Source organism: Periophthalmus magnuspinnatus, chromosome 18 (genome assembly GCF_009829125.3).
Source record: "Periophthalmus magnuspinnatus isolate fPerMag1 chromosome 18, fPerMag1.2.pri, whole genome shotgun sequence".
Classification (NCBI taxonomy): domain Eukaryota; kingdom Metazoa; phylum Chordata; class Actinopteri; order Gobiiformes; family Gobiidae; genus Periophthalmus; species Periophthalmus magnuspinnatus.
This window is the reverse complement of record NC_047143.1, coordinates 15,450,635-15,470,013: the sequence shown is the minus strand read 5'-3', so window position 1 is coordinate 15,470,013 and position 19,379 is coordinate 15,450,635. Positions and strand designations below refer to the sequence as shown.

The 19,379-nt window shown below is 38.4% G+C and overlaps 1 protein-coding gene across 6 annotated transcripts in view; it reads right to left on the bottom strand.

Annotated features, from left to right (window-relative positions):
- The window catches only part of nrxn2b (neurexin 2b), a 1,142,582-nt gene that overhangs the window by 897,023 nt on the left and 226,180 nt on the right, over nucleotides 1-19,379 (bottom strand). For 2 of the 6 annotated variants that reach the window (XM_055228872.1, XM_055228867.1), the window contains exon 3: nucleotides 9,829-9,864. The exons of 2 other annotated variants lie outside the window; for them this stretch is intronic. In XM_055228872.1, the coding sequence (XP_055084847.1) occupies nucleotides 9,829-9,864 (36 nt within the window). The remainder of the gene's footprint in view (nucleotides 1-9,828; nucleotides 9,865-19,379) is intronic. 2 more of the 6 variants (XM_055228870.1, XM_055228866.1) reach the window with 1 other exon arrangement.

Here is a 19,379-nt window from a genome sequence, read left to right as displayed (position 1 = left end):
CCAATGAGCTGATGTTACAAGATAAAAAGGAAAAAAAGAGAAAAAGTGAATACACTGAACTGTGGTACATACGTTTTTTAAGTGGCTCATGTCTCCTTTGCCCTCACTGTTCCACACTGTTTGATCTGAAACCTGACAATGGAGCGTATGACAGCAGGACTCATATCTGCCTCACTATGTCACTTTTACAGTGCTACAGTCTTAGCACCTAAGCACACAGCGCTGTGTGATGATGTCATCAGGTTGTGGCTTATTTCGGTTGTGCAGGTGTGACTGCGGGCTACAGAACACTTCACTGCTTCAACATGGAATTCAAAAAGGCTGTTGTGGGCTCTAAGGGTGCGTTCACATTTGCAAATAGACTACATCAAAATTAGGATTAATAATCCTGGGCTAGATCAAGACTAAACCAGGAATAGAACAGGATCAAAGTCTACCCTCTGGACTAAACTGGGCTCAAACCAGGTCCCAACATGGACAATTGTGAATGCGCCCATAGCGATTAATTCCATATAAAAAATGGCAAAAAACCTAATCCCTTTGTTCAGTTTTCTAACACCATATTGTATGCCTTTACTTCATTTCCTTGTGGTTTACAGCTACTGTTGTTTTACAGAGGAGTGGTTAATAGTTGGTTGAAAAGCTACGTAAACAATAGGCTTCAATGTGTAGAAATGAATGGTACAGTATCACTTCATAACACTTTATTATGCAGAATTCTCCAAGTTTCTGTTCTGGGGCCAAAATTACTAATTCTTTATTTGAATGAAAAAAAAAAAAAAGATAAAGTATTTAAAATATTGAAGTTGGTTGTTTTTTTTTCAAATGATACAAATTTATATTGTTCAAGATTTGATGTCGATCCGTTAATTTCACAAGTTGAAACAAAGTTGATAAAAAAAAAAATTAAAAAAAATGGTTTGATTTAAATAAGTTATAGTTGAATGAGATGTTTTGGACCCAATGAGGCAAAATCTAATAAAAAAACAAAATAGAGCGGGTTTATGAGACAAGGTTCTCTTGGGAGTGATCATAGATCATCAGATATGTTCGAAACCACATATACAGTACATCAGGAGTAAAATATCAAAAACTATTAGTATACTTTATAAAACCAAATTTGTATTGAATAAGAAATGCCTGCATGTATTATATTCATCGCTTGTGCTGACCTATCTATCTTATTGCTCGGAAATGCCTGTAAAATATACATAGATGATATAATTAAACTACAAAAAGGGGCAATAAGAATAATTAATAAAGCAGGATTCCTTGATCCTACTAATGAACTATTTATAAAATTGAAGATATTAATATTTATGGACATAGTTAAGTTAAAAATGTAGACTATTCTGTTTTGTGTTGTGAACAAAGATATTACCATAGGCATTCAATCCTTCTTTAAATTAAGATAAGAGAAGACATGACTTTATTAATCCCACAGTGGGGAGAAGTAGTCACTAACGTAAGAAGTTTGCTTCGGCTTGAATCTAGTAAAATAAAAACTAATGCTAGGCAAAGATGTGTATCTGTTTTAGGAATAAGACTTTGGAATGACCTCAATGATTAATGTAACTTAATTAAAACTCTGTCTAAATAAATAAATAAAAACAACAAACAACCAAAATAAACATCATTCATTCAAGTGGTCAATGGTGATATTTTTATATAGTGCTTTTCCACTTTCAAGGTGCTTTACATCAAGGTCACATGCACACACACATTCATCCATCAGTGTACACAGACACTAGGGGGGTGAGGTGGGTTATGTGTCTTGCCCAAGGACACAACAACAGCATTCATCTGTGGGAGCTAGAATCGCACCGTCAACCTGTGGGTACGTGGGTTTGACCACTCAACCAATGATGTCTATGTTGAGAGCGGGATTCGAAACACCAACCTTCGGATCAGTGGACAAACACTCTACCAACTGAGCCAGGGCACAAAGGCAAGACATTTTCCTGATTGGGATTCAGTACATATTTTTGCTCAACTTGTATTTTAATAGACTTACATGAAATCAGCTGTACCCCATCTCCTCTCAATCATTTGCCCATCTGCATGTTGTTTCAATATGGTGAAACTAGAAAGTGTCCTTTCGTAGATTTGAAGGTCAGACTGTATATATTTCATTTTGCGCCCATTGATTTCTTGACCCAGCCTGTGATGTCACGTCCGTGTGATTGTTAACATTGACCAATTGCTTCATACTGTATTTTTTTGGTGATTCATTACATTGCTCGCCCCAGCTTTTGAGTGACCATCAATGCATGAGGGCACACCACCAAGATAGTTTAGTAATCCAGAGGTAATTGTCTCATTCTCCAACATGTCACAGGCCTTACCAAATAGCTTTATCGATTTTCCCACTTTAAGATGTTGTTTTGGACAGTCCATCGGGAGCCACTGCTGTATTAATTCAGACAAGGTGTGATCAGTATTTGGGGCTGGTCTGGCTGTGTTTAATGCCAAAACAATGTTTGATGTTTTTGAAAATGTTTGTTACAGCTTACAAAATCAATGTTAATATCCTTTTCAAGTAACTAAGGCTGCGTTCACATTTGCAGACACTGTGCTTCAAAACTGGGACTAAACTAGGACCAAACCCGGTTGTAAGGCTGGACTGGACCAGGACTAAATCTTGACTAAACCAGGACTAGAACAGAACCAAATCAGAAGTTTGAACACAATCTATGTAAATGTAAGTTATGTATTTTGGAGGTTTGCTCAGTTAGTAGATGAGTTTGTCCAGCAATGAATAAGCAGCCAGTTCAAATACCTTTTAAAAAAATCCTTAAAATTAGCAATGGACTAAATCTGGACTTTGTGTAAATGTAGGTAATGTGCTTTAGAATGTTTGCTCAGTTGGTAGAGCTGTTTGCCCACTAATGAATAAGTTGTCAGTTCAAGTACCTCTAATGAAATTGCATACTGCCATGTTTTTTGGGGTAAAACGTCTAATTCACTATACTGTTGAGAACTTGTGTTATTTTATTGGTGCTTAGTGAGTCCATTGACACAGAGTAGCGGCCACACTTCTTTCAGTCTGTTCCAAAGCTCCACCCTGTGTAAATTAATTTGGGTGCCTTAAAAATTTAAGATATACTGTAAACTTTGGATTATAAGCCGCTACTTTTTTTCCACGCTTTGAACCCTGCGGCTTATACAGCAGTGCGGCTTATTTATGGAATTTTTACTGGATAACGGCCCCTGGGGGGCGCTCTCTAGCTGTAGACGTAAAAGTGAGACCGACGTGGGGAAAGATTCTGCTCTGAAGAATTCACTAGTTTTGATTTTGAACGATCATTTTCCGCATCATGAAATGGATATGATGCAGTTTTTAAGATAAAGAAGGAAATAGAGCAGGGGTCGGCAACCTGTAACACGCAAAGAGCCATTTGGACTCACTTTCCACGTAAAATAAAACACTGGGAGCCGCAAATACTTTTTGACATCTAAAATGAAGATAACACTGTGTATAATAATAATATAACGGAATAATGTAGGTTTTATTTTCACGGACAAGCCTTCTACACGTGGCAGATAAATATGGCAAAAACAACTTAAGTGCATAAAAAAAATACAACTCACCAAACCGCTGCATCAGTGTGAGCCCTGCGCTGATTATGTGATTATGTCTACTCTGCTCCGCAGTTTCTTTAAAAAAAAAAAAAAAAAAAAAAAAAAACTCTAAAAGCGTATTGTTTAATCCCAGGTGCATATTCTCCATGTGCCAAAGCAGTTTTGAAGGTTTCATTGCCTTATTTGCTTTTCCCGTATGTTACACAGAGCGGACTCTGCGCGTGAGAGTCACCTGTAGCGACAAACCCAGATTTTAAGTAGGCATTGTCTGTTAAATTTATCTTTCTTTTTCTTGGAGGTCATAGTCTCCTCTTCTGGCTCCTCAGTTGTCCTTTTCCCCTTTGTTAAAAGCTATCCAAAGACTTTTGTTTTGGCTCATTTTCACTCTCTTGTGGCTCTACTTTTGGGCATTGTGTCTGATGTGTTATACGTGATACGTCATCGCGGAGACAAGAGCAGATAATATACTTGCTACTACATCAAATAGATTTCTGTGGCGATTTCCAGTAGGATTTTCATGATACATCTACGGACGAGCTTATTAGTGCGTCATTAGGGACAGGCGAAAGTTGCTCCTGACCCCTGTGTGCACAGCGTCTGAAAATCAGGGCTCTTTATGCAGGACTGTGAGCTGTGTCAGTGTCTGTGTCTGTGAGACGTGAGACGTAAGCGGTGTTTGTTTTGAACATTGTTCCGCGAGTGTGACGCTTATTTTGAGCAACGAAAAATAAGAAAATATAATTTTATTTTAAGATCATAATAATCTTCCAATTTAAACTACAACAAAAAAGAGCTAACACAAATAAAATACACTTCAGCCACGCAGAGCTGCAGTATAAGGCTGAAAGAGGCGCATGCGGCTTTGGTGCCGTGGGTTGCCGACCCCTGAAATAGAGCCACTGCACGTAAGCTCGACATCAATGAATCCAACTTGGTCAATGTAAAAAGACGACAAAAGTTTTCAGAGGAAATAAAAGCAGATTTTATGTGTTGGTGCAGCTTTATTTTCTAAACCTGCAAATGTGTTCATCCCGTGTTGATGTCGTGTTGGTGCCAATTTTCAGGCACAGTTTAAAAAAAGTGTGTCGGTGCACCGTCTTTCTGTGTAAATATCTCATGTTACAATATGAAAACCTGTGGCTTATATTCAGGTGCGGCTTATATATGTACAAAATTGATTTTCTCTTCAAATTTAGCTGGTGCGGCTTATATTCAGGTGTGCTCTGTAGTCCAAAATTTATGGTAATCTTTTTGTCACGAATGTCTTTATTTTCAATGGGATTCAGCACCAATACAGTAAACAACTGAGCACATTGCCTATTGGTACTAGTTGCTATGTAAAAATATATATATATTTTTAAAACCCAATAGAATAAATAAGGTAATAAATAAAGTTAAAGGTACAGTTAAATTAGTTCTCTACATTTGACCTATCCTTTAGGCCTGAGGATCCATCTCTAGAGGATCCATCTCCTGATCTTGAGCTATCTTAGTCAGGATTACCTTAGCTGGAGGATTTTACCTACTGTGCATGTCGTGGGATGATGGAGGAAACAGGACATGTGAAGAAACATGCAAACTCAATGACCAGGGAGTCCAACCTGAAAATTTTCTTGCTGTGGGGCGTGAGCGCTACCCATTTAACCAACAGAATTAACTTTCCAAATGAGCAGTATTAAATGAGTATTAGATGATTTTGAAGTTTCACTTCTTAGATTAATAATCGTCACTGTCCATTATGTCTGTGAAAAGCTTTGGAAAACAATTTGATGGATCCAATATGGCGCTGACTGCCCTGATGTCCAAGTATCTACACTGTCTGCCCAGCATGATGTCAGTACAATTTTATAATGTAGTTAGTCAGTTTGGAATATGGATTTTCATAACCATAATCATTATTTCAGACTTTGTATACGAGGCTATACTGAAGTCAGTTCTGTAGTTTCACCAGACATTTTTTCAATACTTCACAACAAAGACAATTCCGCTTACAGTGATATTTCTTTCAGATGATGCCCTTGAAAATAGCTTTCTCAGTACATCTTTATCATTCTAACTTCAATACACCCTTTTATTTCTTTAAAGACCAGTGTTGTCACCGTTTGTCGCAGCCTTGTCCGGGAGCGTTGCTTCTCATGTCGGAATGCTCGAATTCTCTGGGGAGGAGAGTGCAAAGAAATCCTCTAATGTCAGATTGTCAATTCTGCTACAGCTCCATCTGCAGATCTGACTGTGCGTATGCAAGCGTCCATAGATCAGCGGTAGAATGCAGTACGCTTTTGGAGATGAGAGAGGGAGAGGAGGCAGTGGAGATGGCACATACAGATGAAGGGGTTGGAAGGGAGGTTTGATATATCTACAGTCAGATGGGGAATGGTTGAATAATCTGTTTTTCTGTGTTGAGGAATAAATGGGCAAGCGGGCGCAGTGAACAACAGAGAGTGATGGAGTGCTGGTTTTGGTTTAGAAGAGATTTGTTTATCTTTAAACCAAACCAATTTGTACAGTAATGTATTTCTATTGTATAATGCATTTGATTTATATATGGCTTTTTGGACACACAAAAAAAAAGTTTTACGGTGCATTTTTCATTCACCCCACTCATGGTAAGACTGACGGAAGTGAAGTTTCCAATATGTGACATCGGCCCCTCCAACCACCACCATTCATCCATGCACACAACATTCATACTAGGCAATGTGGGTGAAGTGCCCACAATGGCAGTTTTTTGCCACTGACTCCACTGTGGGAGCTGGCATTCCCAGCAGACTCCCATCCAAATACTAACCAGGCCCAGCTTTTTTTTTTTTTTTTTTGCAGTCTATCCATCTTTTGGTGACCAACAACATTTCAAGCAAGGTTGTGCTACACTGTGTTTTGAAGTGCCATTTGGAGCTGAAATATACATTGTATAAAGAATTGGACTGAGTGAGTGTGATGTCACCTATAGCGTTCAGCTCCAGTCAAATGAGGCTTGTCAATGCGAGCAGTTTAAGTATATATATATATATATATATATATATATATATATATATATATATATATATATATATATATATATATATAGATAGATAGATAGATAGATAGATAGATAGATAGATAGATAGATAGATAGATAGTCTGTTACTGTATGGAGACAACACAATTTCAGACTGATGTGATGGTGGAGTGTCTGTCCCAGAGGAGACACTTGATGCACTCGGTACTAATACTATAAGTGCAACTAATACTAAATAATTGATTGTGTAACATTAATTTTCAAGTTTAACCTTTTAATGGGAAGTGATACCATTTTGCAGTTGTCTACCTGTTATTGCTTTGATTGGTTTAAACTCTTGTGAACTTTGAAATAGCTGATATAATAGGTCTCTATAGGTTACTTTGAGTGCTTTTAAGCTATATACTTGGATGGATGTGTTACTGTCTGACGATAGGGCTTAGCTAAAAGGATTCTTTCCCCGTTAGCTATGAAGGTCAACGCATTCAGCTTGCGACCACACTTTGTCCAATCGAACTTTACTTTTTTACACTTATTTTCATCCATGTTCCCTTACCTCTCCGGGAGGCCAGAGGTATTGAAATGTCAGAACAACAAAACACTCAGCATAGAAACAACTTGGCTATATTCACGGGTGGGTGCATATAGAGTGCATTTTGGCAATGTGTGTGGAAAAAAAAAAAAAAGTTGTCAATTTGCACTTAAGACTGTAAGTTTTGAGAGACTCTGAGCCATTTCTGAAGTGTACAAAAGGTCAGCAGACATGATGGAGAGAAGTGAAAGCAAAGTGTGGGTGGATGTTTTCTGTGCAATCTGGAGGTGTCAAATGAAAGCAGACATATATACAGTAAAACAGCACTGAAAAGATTGTAGTACAAACATCATTGTAGTCTAAACAACACAACTTTCCTAAAAAATGTGGATGTTCATTAAATTGATTGATAGATTTATTATTATTTAAATGTAATTTTATGTTTTAGAGACAACACATTTAATGTGAACAAGTTTTGATTCTTGGCCATGTCCACAACCAAAATTGGTCTACAGTGCAGTGCAGTTGCCAACAGCAGTTAGGCTGTCAAATCAAAGACTCTGATTAAACTCTATATTACTTTTACTACATCTACTGTTGCACTAAATTATGGTGGCTGTGTGAAGCACAATTTTGTTTTTATATAATATTTTATGACAAATAAACTAATGTAAGGTTATATAAGTGTGAGAAAAGTGTACAAAGTTGAGGGAAAAAGCTAGGCTAGCGTCAGCACTGACCGACAATAAGGGAGGCATACACATCAATAATTCTCTGTTATGCCAAATTATCGATATATTTGATAAAACTTGTGGTTAAACACATTTTTGAAAGGTAATTATCTCTTGTTTGATGAATAAGTAACAAAGCAAAACAAAAAAAACAAAAAAAAAACATTCAAAAAAAGATAGAAATCAGCTGTGAAGTTGCTGATAAGACCCGGAAGTGACATCATCACTTAACAATCGCATAGGATACCAGCAATACTTCCTGATTCATGATCAATAAATATTCGATGCAGACACGTATGGGTGCATATAGAGTGTGTTTTGGTATTCTGTGAAAAAAATAAAAAATAAATATATATGGCAATTTGCACTAAAGAGTTTTGAGAGACTGAAGCATTTCAGAAGGTCAGAAGACATGATGGAGGGAAGTGAAAGAAAAGTGTGGGTGGATGTTTTTGTGCAATCTGCGGTGTCATATGCAAGCATACACATTTACAATAAAACAGCATTGAAAAAAGCAACATTTCCAATTTATTATAATCTAAACTTGCCAAACAATGGGAATGCTTACAGAGTGGTGACGAGGAACTCTGCACATTCAAAAACCTTGAAGTGTGTTGGTGAATGGAAATTGAGACATATTTACACAGATTTAGCATCAAACACATTTTGTTTGTTTTTTTTCCAAATAGCGTCAAGGAGTTGTTGCATTGCACTGATAAACCCAAAGCAGCAAGGGAGGAGGGGGAGAGAGAGTGTTACCTTCAGGTCAAAGGTTTGCGGCGTAGGTGAGAAGGTGGAGGTCCAGGACGTGAGCCAGAGGACAGGACAAGGGGGTTATGGAGGGGACATGGAGGGGCTATGGAAGGATCACAAAGGTATGGAAGGAGGGGTGAGCAAGGCAGATGGGGAAATGGGAACAGGGTAGGGCTAGGTTGGAGGGTGGGCCCATGTGGAAATCGCTCTTCAGAGAGTAACTCTTAAAAGTAAATATGATGACATATGGATATACGGCATAATAAAGAATCTTTGATATAATAATAATAATAATAATAATAATAATAATAATAATAATAATAATAATAATAATAATAATAATAATAATAATTCATTATTATTCAAAAATGAATTTATTGAAAACCATATTTATATGGCATAGAATTAGATGCAGACAGCACACACACATAAGTTTATGATCTGCTTTTACAATGTGTCTAATAGTGCAGAACACATTTTACTTTTTAGTGTACACTTGAATTGTGACTGTAGAGATATGACTAAATCAGTGTTTCTCAAACTGTGATACATTTACTACTGGTGTATGCGAGCTCAATTTTATCCACTTTTTTGTGCTCCTTTAGATAATTTCTTGTTTAGAACTAAAGTGACAAAGATGTAGCCCACTTTGAAACTTTAGTTCTAGATTAGACATGAAATAGTACTTGGAAAACCAAATCTTTTATTTACTAGTATTTAGTATGACAAGCCAATTTACAATTAGATCTTGCCCCATGCTAGGTTGTTTGATTGCGTTTACTATTCAGGCATAAAGCCTTATCAATCTACAAACTGTATTTTTTACCATTCTATAAAATAAAGTCAACACAAAATCATACAGGATTCCAAACGTGCTGTCTTCTGCTAATTATTATTATACCAATGCAAGATTAGAATGAGACCAGAAAACGGGTACAATACAAATATTTGAGCAATTAATTGAGACAACTTTAGCGTTTTCACATTTTATTTTTAAAAGAGACTCTGCACGGGGCGAAGTGCACAGGGATTTGGGATGGATGCTGGAGAGGATTAAAAGACAAAGAAGGATTTGGGGAAAAGATGGAGGGATGGAAGGATGAGGCACTGTGAGGGAAGGCGAGAAGCAGAGAGGGATATCTGGGAGAGCGGCTTCAGAGAGGGGTCGAAGAGTCAATTTCTCTAAAAAAAAAAAAAACTCAAGAAAAAAAAAATCAAAAAATGGAATGAACCCATACCTTGGTCGTTTAACGTCAGGTGCGCCAGACCTTGAGAGGGAAAAAACAGAAAAAAGAAGGGAAACAGAAAGAGGAGAAGAAAAAGAAGGTCATAAAAGGCAACGGGAAGAAAAAAAGCATTGTCACAACGTTGGACTGCAGTTTGTGACAGACATCCCGGGGCAGATTTCGGATGTCAAGAGTTCAAATCAAACGTAAAAAAAAGAAGAGAGAGATAGAAAGAAAGACAGATAAAGAGATAGAATAGGAACAGAAAACAAGCAAACACTTCTTGAGTGAGGTGTGTGGGGGGTTTAGAAAAAAAAGCATTTTCATTTTGGTGCAACCGCCGATGGCTATTGCTCACACAAATGCTTTTTTTTCCACTGGAGTACTTATGGAACACACAAAGAACTGTTTGGCAGAATAGACTCGGATTGAAATGTTAGTATCTGCTCCGCACTGTACTCGAACCTGTATAACAGAAGATCGCCAAGGTCTCACGCAGACAGGGTCACAGCAAGAGAGAACAGTGCTAAGGGGAAAAATTAAATTCCACAGCCAAGTAGAGCCAAAGCTTACTGTTACGGTTACTCAGAGACAGCTACAGAAGGTATTTGCTATTGTCAACACCTCTAAGCAAAAGGGCAAACAAACAAAGTGCATGAGAAATGGTTTCCTCTGGCACAGTCGAACAAGAGCTCAGCCAGTGCACAGCTAAAGTAAGCCAAAGTGGAGCAAACATTTGGTGTAATGAAATAAAAACGTGTTGGGAATGGTCTAGTAGAACTGCAAAACCTTGCATCCACCGGTGCTAAAATAGGGGTTGGGTTAGAGTGCATCTATTCTTAAGTGTGACTTCTAGTGGTCATAAACTACAATGAGTCAGTGGTAAAGGAGCAAGCCCATGACAAGAGTCAATAAAAAAACAACATTTGAGTAAATTAAAGGTACAGTATGTGACTTTCTGGAGGTGGCACTTTACCTGGGTGATTCCATGGACATACAAAGTTAAAGCCTTACTTCAGAAGCCTTACTTTGGAATATTCTCCAAGGCGATAGATGGTTACCTGTCAAAACTTTCACAAAACACTCAATTACACCTTTAAAGCCCTGAAGCCTTTCTATTCTTCAAATGCTCATATCAACATTAATAATAAGAAGAATGCCTTGCAGTTGTTCAAGCTCCTCAAAGCACAACACTGTAGTCATTTTTCATTCACACATTCACACACTCACTGGTGGTAAGCTACGACTGTAGCCACAGCTGTCCTGGGGCAGACTGATGGAAGCAAGACCATTGACCCCCCCTAACCACCACTAATCCTTCATGTACACACCACATTCATACTGGGCAATGTGGGTGAAGTATCTTGCCAAAGGACACAATGACAGAACTTGGTCAGAGCAGAAATTGATCTGACCTTCAGGCTGGGGGACCGCTGCTCTAACCACAAAGCCGTAGTATATTACAGTTTGTGGTGGGACAAAGCACAATTCCCACAAGAACAAGACGAGATTTTTACTTTAAAAAAAAAAAAAAAAAAAAAAAAAACCCAACAAAAAACAACAACAAAAAAATCTATTTCAGTTCATAATTTTGGCCTCACCACTTTCTATTTATTATTGTTTTTTTTTTTTTTTGTTTTTTTTTTTTTTTATATATATAAGTCACTGTCATTGCAGCACTGCTTTTTGACACTACAGCTTTTCAAAAGCTTTAACTTGTACAATTTTGTGGCAATTTTATGTTGCATCATCAAAGCTTGCAACCCCAATTATGATAAGAAATGAAAACATTACTCAAGCACACTCACAAAATGTATTCAGAATGCTATGTTTTTCTGTACTCACTTGCATAGATGACGGCGCTTCCTACTTCTCCAAATCTCATCTTCATTGCATAGCATCTGTCCATAAATGCAGCTTTCACATCACTTGTATGCTTCACAGCTCCCTACATGACTACATTTTGTTGACTTCTCTCTATCAACACAACTCGATGTACTGCATATGATCAAAACACTGTAAATGAGCCACACGACTATATAGTCAAGAACCCGTGGCAGAGGATTCAGTCAGCATCAGCCCCATAGTAACATACATCGGATTTAACCTCAGGCTGTGTGGAATATCAACAACATTATGTGTTAGACAAGAAAGACCCAAAAGGTCAAATCCTTCCAAGCGAACTGTCTTCCTCCAATCAATACCATTTCACACACCTCCGCTTAAACCAACCGCGAGGGAATGCTACCTCACCTGCCTTCAAAAAGCTCTGCTCACTAGTCAAGCATACAAAATAATGATTCTTTGCTCGGTTCAATGTTTAAAGTGCATATGACAGGTTAGACTACTCATTTCATGGGTATATATAAGATTTAAAAAAAAAACCTTGCCAATTTAAAATTTAAATTTACTATCTTAAAACGTGAAAAACAGAACTATGTAGTTCATTTTTAAAAAGTTGCAGTGGTCCAAATTTTCTTCATAGCCTTCATTTACCTTATGCATTGTGAGCATCCTGAGTTGAGTCATTCTAAGAACAAGTAGCATTATGTTATAATTAGATGTAGACAATACACAATGGACTTCACTTTTTGCTCAAATAAATCAAAATGAAAATGAAGGAAAGTGACAGCAGCCATTTAGAGATAGAGACAGTTACATTACTGTTACCTAGCAACTACATTGTAAACAATGCCAAAACTTGACATAGTTATATTTAAACTAATACAAGTAAATGCCAGCATCTTTATTTTGTTAAATAAAGGTTTAAATGACCATAAAACCTCTTTTTGGATGAAACACTGTTGATGACAGGGATAGACATATTCTGTTTTAGAACTCACCGTTACTTCCTGGATTTTGGTACTTTTCTTCTTATCTTTTTACCGCAAACTGCTACTTAACTGATTTAAAACTATGATAAATATTTACCACAAGTACTGAACGATAAAGTGGTAAATAGTCAAGGTGGGTTAAGTGTCTTGTGCAAGGACACAATGACAGCATTCAACGGGGGAACTGGAATTGCACCACCAACCTGTGGGTCAGTGGATCTGATCGCTCAACCAATGACGTGTAGAGCGAGATTTGAACCACCAACCTTCGGATCTGTGAACAAATACTGATTCGCTCACAAATATCACACCAGATGAAGTAATAAGTTGAAATGCTCTTTAATTACTGCACTTAAAGTCCACATTGTGCTATATTAACAAAGCCCATGACCTACTTTGGTGATAAAACATAGATATTTAGTTGCTATTAGTGTGTTATCATCATTAAACCTAACAATTACACTGCACTTCGTGAATGTAAATCATTTTCTCCCTGGCCTTTCATGTCTGCTCTCAAATCAAGGATGTCTCCACTCAGCAAGACAAAGGGACGGATGCTTAACTCTACTGTTTGGTAAAACCAAACAGCTCATGGACATAAAATTGTAGGAACTATTTTACAAGAGGTGAGATAATGTTTAAAAATGAACAAATGAACAAATTTCTTCCTTATGCAAGTGGTTAGGAGTCTGCTACAAAAATATAAAGACAACAGTACTGTTTGGAAATTATATTGGTTGTGATGTCAACTAATCAATAAGCTGGGTTCACATACCTTCAGTTTAAACCACACCTATTATGCCTGTTATAGCTCCGAATTTACTCACCCAAAGTTCTATTTGGAGTGATTTGTGTACATTTTCCCCGCCACCAGTAAACGTCTACTGCTTTCTACTTTCATCATTCTCCAGTTTTATTTTCTTAATTGATGATACGCACAGGCTTCTGCATATGATCTGCAGCTATCCATTGGAGGTTATTAAGTTGTTGAGTGAGCGATTTAAAATGTGCAAATTATAACATAATGATCCAAATGTGTCACAGATTATAGCTATAGAGCAGACACAAGCACAATAGGTGTTCTTCAAAGCTACACTTTGTAACATTTCAACTGGAGAGTCCAGCATTTGTATTTTTATTTTTTTTTTGGCTTCATGGAGATGGTAATACTTTGCCTGGAATGTTCCTCTTATGACATCAGGAAACAAGCAGAGACAAACCCATTCAGCAGAAAGTTGTATATTGCATCTTTAAAAAGATGCAATATACAAGAGATTCCAGATGTTTGGACCTGGTGTATTGCTAATATTGGAATCACTGGATTTACATAGCCCCATTCACTCTATACTTGGTGGTCGTAAGGTCCTATTGTAGCGACAGCTGCCCTGGGATAGACTGAGAGAAGCAGTCTGCACCATCAGCACCTCCATCCAGCATTCATGCACAGACTACAACTAGCAAGACAAGTGAAATATCTTGGAAGTGAAGTTAAGTGTCAGGATACAACAACCACTTCCACTAGTGCCACAGTGGCACCTGGTATTCCCCACAGTCTCCCATCCAAGTACTAACCAGGCCCAGCCCTGCTTAGCTTCCAAGATATGACAAGATTTGACAAGATTTGACATGGTATGATATCTCTTATTTAACATCCACATCATATTTTTAGGCCAACAACAGCAAACATTCAATCGGTTCAACATTCATTTATTGGATTGTTACTGAATTTTTGATACCATTTTAATTCTACTTGTAAATAACAACTGCAAAAGCCCAAGCTATGTTGTGTGTTTTTTAAATTTGTATTTATATATATATATATATATATATATATATATATATATATATATATATATATATATATATATATATATATATATAATTTTTTTTTTTTTTTTTTTTTTTACACATTTATCTCGCTGCAGTGAATATCCTGTGGCCGTTTTGCAGGGAGTCCAATCACTCTCCGTCCGCCACCCTGTGTTTTGTTCCCCTGCTCATAATCCATTAAGGAGATAAGGACAGAGCTCCTTGGGAACAGTGCCGTCACTGCATACCAAATCATTCAAATACAACTCTCTGCTCACCTCAGGGCTCACTGAACCTTATCCAGCTCAGGGAGAGGTAAAGACGGGAGCAATACAAGAGGAACAACTCAAGCAGCTATGGGAATATGGAGATAGCAAAGTGTGAACGGTTATTTCAACAAAAGGAGATACTATGAAACAATATGCTACAATCTAAATGTTCTTTGGCAGGGTTTTATTTAATGGAGGAGTGTGTTTCCATGCTTCGGGCAAGGCTAAGGGGCCAGGGGCAGTGGGCTGTACGTGAGTAAATGACGTCACTCAAACATAAATAATGTAAATGGAATCTAATACATACTGAAGAACACTAAGGCCAATCTCAGCATTTCACAAGAAGTAATTTCAAGTTTGTGGCGCTTTGAGACATGGCTAAAGCTAAAGCTGAATTTGTTTCACTCTCTGTGCCTCTACAGTGCATTTTAATGTCTCTTTATGTAATGAATTGGGTTTGGCTGTACTTAGATAAGTTTTGAACTAGACATGAAATAGTTTTGGTACCAATGGGAGTGCCATGCATGGATAAACAGGAAACAGCTGTCGCTAACATGCTAGCTTTGTTTTGTTAAGCATGTCGGTTCAACTTAGTTGCCATAACTTGAAATATGGCAGTTTATCACAAAATCAAGTTAACCTTTGGTGAGTAATAATTATTTTTGTCCTGTTTCTGCATGCATTCTTTCTTAACCAATCTCCTCCGTGGATAAAGTGGAGCCAAACTTGAAGAGGGCTCGACCCCTTTGGAAGGTTGTACCACGTGCAGTCCAAATGGGCAAGTACGGTTCACTTAAGACCAAACCTTCTTGGCAAAGCCTGATCAAGCTTTGACAAGGATGGGAGACTGCTAGGAAAATCAGGTGCCACAGTGAGGTGCCACTGGCAAAAACTAATTGTGTCCTTAGCCAAGACACTTCATCCACATTGCCTAGTATGAAAGCAGTGTTTGCATGAGTTCAGTGGTGGTTGGAGGGGCATAGATTGGCAGATTGGCATTTCCTTGCCTAAAAGAAAGAGAATGCTATTAGTATGTACCTGTTGCACCTTGGACAATAATTGTGCTGTTGTGAATTTGGAGTATCTCGTATCAATCCTCTTGTTGGTCAAATGCCTATATACCTTTTGTTTTCAGTAACCATGCTACTACTAAGCAGTGAAGTTAAGTATAACCAATGTGTTTTTTTTCATCAAAAATTTCCATTTTTTGATTATACACCATCAAATCCACAGCCTACTATCAGCAATCACTTTCATTACAAAATAAAGAAACATTGTTCACATTACAACCGATACTGCTACCACTACATCAAACATATTGACAAGATCAAATTACCACACGTTTACCATTAGTGCTAACAAAATGAAGCCTCCTCGAAGCATCCTTGACACGGCGCATTTGATTACATCCTCCAGGCGAGTGCACGCACAGATGGGAGGCACGGACGCTGATTGGAGAGGCGATCCGATTTGCTGCTTATGATTGAGTGGCAGATGGAGGAGGCTCATCATTTCAACATTAGGAAGGGACATGTTCACATCTCCACTTCCACCGCTCTTCTTCCTGCTCCTCAGCACAGTGTTCTTCATTAGCCAGCTGCCTGCTTCTTCTGCGTCATATGCTATTTTTGCAGATCTTTGCTCAGATGTTATGTCTAAATGACAAAATGTATTATACTGGCTTTGGATGAGACAGGGAGAAGCAAATCTAAAAAAAAAGGTGTACTGTATTAGAACTAATGTTTGGAGTGTATTCACATCCCCAATAGAGATCAGATTATTACAAAACAAAAGTTATGTATGTAACTAAGGTTTTATGAATCCTGGATGACCGCCAGAGGCGGTGCTTCAAGCGCTGGATGATCACTCTTGCATGATTCTGGCATAAAACTCCATCAGGAGGATCGGAGACTGCGTTATTCACCCGGTAGAATCTGGCAAACGTGGACGGTGAGGTCCAAGAGGTCGCGGCACAAATCACATTTAGGGGAACCTCATGCATAGTAGCCTTTCTACCTCCTGGGTGAATGGCATCTCACACCCTCAGGCATCGGCCTCCCCTGCGAGGCATTAGCATGTTTAATGGTCTCTACCACCCACCAAGAAAGGTGCTGTGTAGAGAGAGCCCGACCCTTATGTGGACCGGCATAACACACAAATACATTTTCTGATCGTCGCACACCTGGGATAACCTGTATATAAGCATCCAAGGCATGGACAGGGCACAAAGAGTCTGTGGTAGATTCTATGCCAAACCTCGCCAACTGGAGAGATTGGGCATTGCCTGCAGAAGATAACACCTTAGGGAGGAAAGAGACATTAGGCAAGAGAGTTATGCCTTAACCATCATCATGCCATCTACAGCAGGACTCATTGCCAGGCAGGGCCTGCAGTTCACCCACATGCTTACCAGAAGCAAGGAGAAAAGCAGTCTTAAACAACAGTCACTTAATGTCATCCATTTGAGCAATAGGCTCAAATGGATTAGCCAGCAGAGTCTCCAGAACCAATGAAACATTGCATGATGGAACCACTGGCTCTGTAGGTGGGTGAAGCTGTGTGGCACCTTTCAAGAAAAAGGAAACGTTCATATCACTGCCCACAGTTCACGCCACTGGGCCAGCAAGATATTGCAGCCACATATGCCTTTAATGTCGAAGGCGACAGACCACAATCCAAGAGTTCCTGTAAAAACTCCAAGATAGCAGAGACTGAACAGCGCACCTCATCTTGTTCACGTCTTGCGACCATTCCTCAAACAGCTTCCACCCATTTGGGAATAGCCCCTGCATCAAAGGTGCCCAGGCATTACATTCTAAAAGTAAGGATAGTTGGGGAATGGACAATGCACTCCTGAAAAGACATAAAGAAATGTTTGTAACTCTTATTACATATATAACCAACAAATCCATCGAGGACAGCACATTTCCCATTGCTTTTAAAACTGCGGTAATCACTCCAGTATTGAAAGTGGGAGAAAAGCAGAATGTATGCAATTATAGGCCAATTAGCATACTTCCTGTGGTCTCAAAAGTTGTGGAGAGAGCAATTGCTGAACAATTAAAGGAACACCTCTCCAAAAATAATTTGCTATATCCAATGCAATTTGGATATTGAAAACACCACTCCACCAAAACAGCATGCTGTTTTTCATAGAGACAGTAAAGGCAAAGCTGGACAAGGGCTGTGTTGTGGGTGCCGTATTTTTGGACCTAAGTAAAGCTTTTGACACGGTCAACCACTCAGTGTTACTCAGACAGCTCACCCATTACAATCTGTCTCACAGTGCACTGCAGTGGATAGAATCATATCTAAAAGACTGTGTCCAGTGTGCACGCATCAGTTCAAAGCTATCAACATCTAAGGCCAATGATATGGGTGTCCCACAAGGCTCTGTCCTTGGGCCATTGCTTTTTACAATTTATATAAACGATCTCCCTTCAGTATGTGGTGATGTGGACATACAAATGTATGCGGACGATACTGTTGTTTATGTACATGGGAGTGAAGCGACCAGTGAGGCAAAAAAATAACTGATGTTATGGAAAACATCTCACACTGGCTACAATCTGCTTCTCTCACTTTGAACACAAACAAAACGGTGGCAATGTATTTTACTAAGACACAAAAACAGAAGTCTTCCTTTCCATGTATATACATAAATAAGCCAAATCAAAACAGTAGAGGAATTTAGGAGTTGTTCTGGATCCAATTTTTAGCTTTAAAAAGCATGTTAAAAAAGTTTCTAATACTTTAAAATATAGTCCGTCTGTGTTTAGACACATTCGAAACAAATTTACCAACGAGGCTGCAAAAGTGTATCTAGATGCAATAATTATTTCACATATTAATTATTGTATATCTTGTTGGTCTCAAGCATGTGAGACAACAACAAAACCTTTAAAGTCCTTATATAATCAAGCTGTTAAGATACTGGACAAAACACCACTGCGATATCATCATTGTCCAACATTTGCATACATAACATAACATGTTAAACTTTAACAATTTAATTACCAACTCAAATGTGTGATTAGTTTAAAATCTTAAATAACACAGCGCCTCCTCCAATGAAAAAAAATTGTGCAGCTCTGCTCTGAACAAACAGCCAGAACCTCCAGGTCCACAAGTCACAATGACTGCAGATTACCTAAATGGAGCTTGGCCTTCGCACAGACAGCTTTTTCTTTCAAAGCCATCAAAGAATGGAACAAACTGCCACAAAGTCTCTTACATTAAAAACTTTTCATTTAATGTTAAGAAATTATTATTAGACAATCAGCAGTGTCAGCATTAAGAATGGTGATTGGTATGGTATAGTTTTAGTGAGATTTTATTGTAAAATTTTATTCTCACCTCAGGTGGGACAAGAAGTCTGTCCTGAAGGTGAGACCTGCAACAGAGTCTGTTCAGAAGCATAAACCAGATCCTTGCTGGCCAGAATGGAGCAACCAACAGAAGCTTGTGTCGTGCCTGCAGAAGCCTGCAGAACTATCTGGAGTGTTTGATAAATCAGAGATAAAGGAGGAAAGGCGTAGAGGAGAATATGAGGCCAGTCATGAGCCAGTGGGCTGGCGTTGTTCGTCAGAGAGAACTAGAGTAGAGAGAGCAATGTGTTGCTTCCCGCAAAGCGAACAGTTCCATT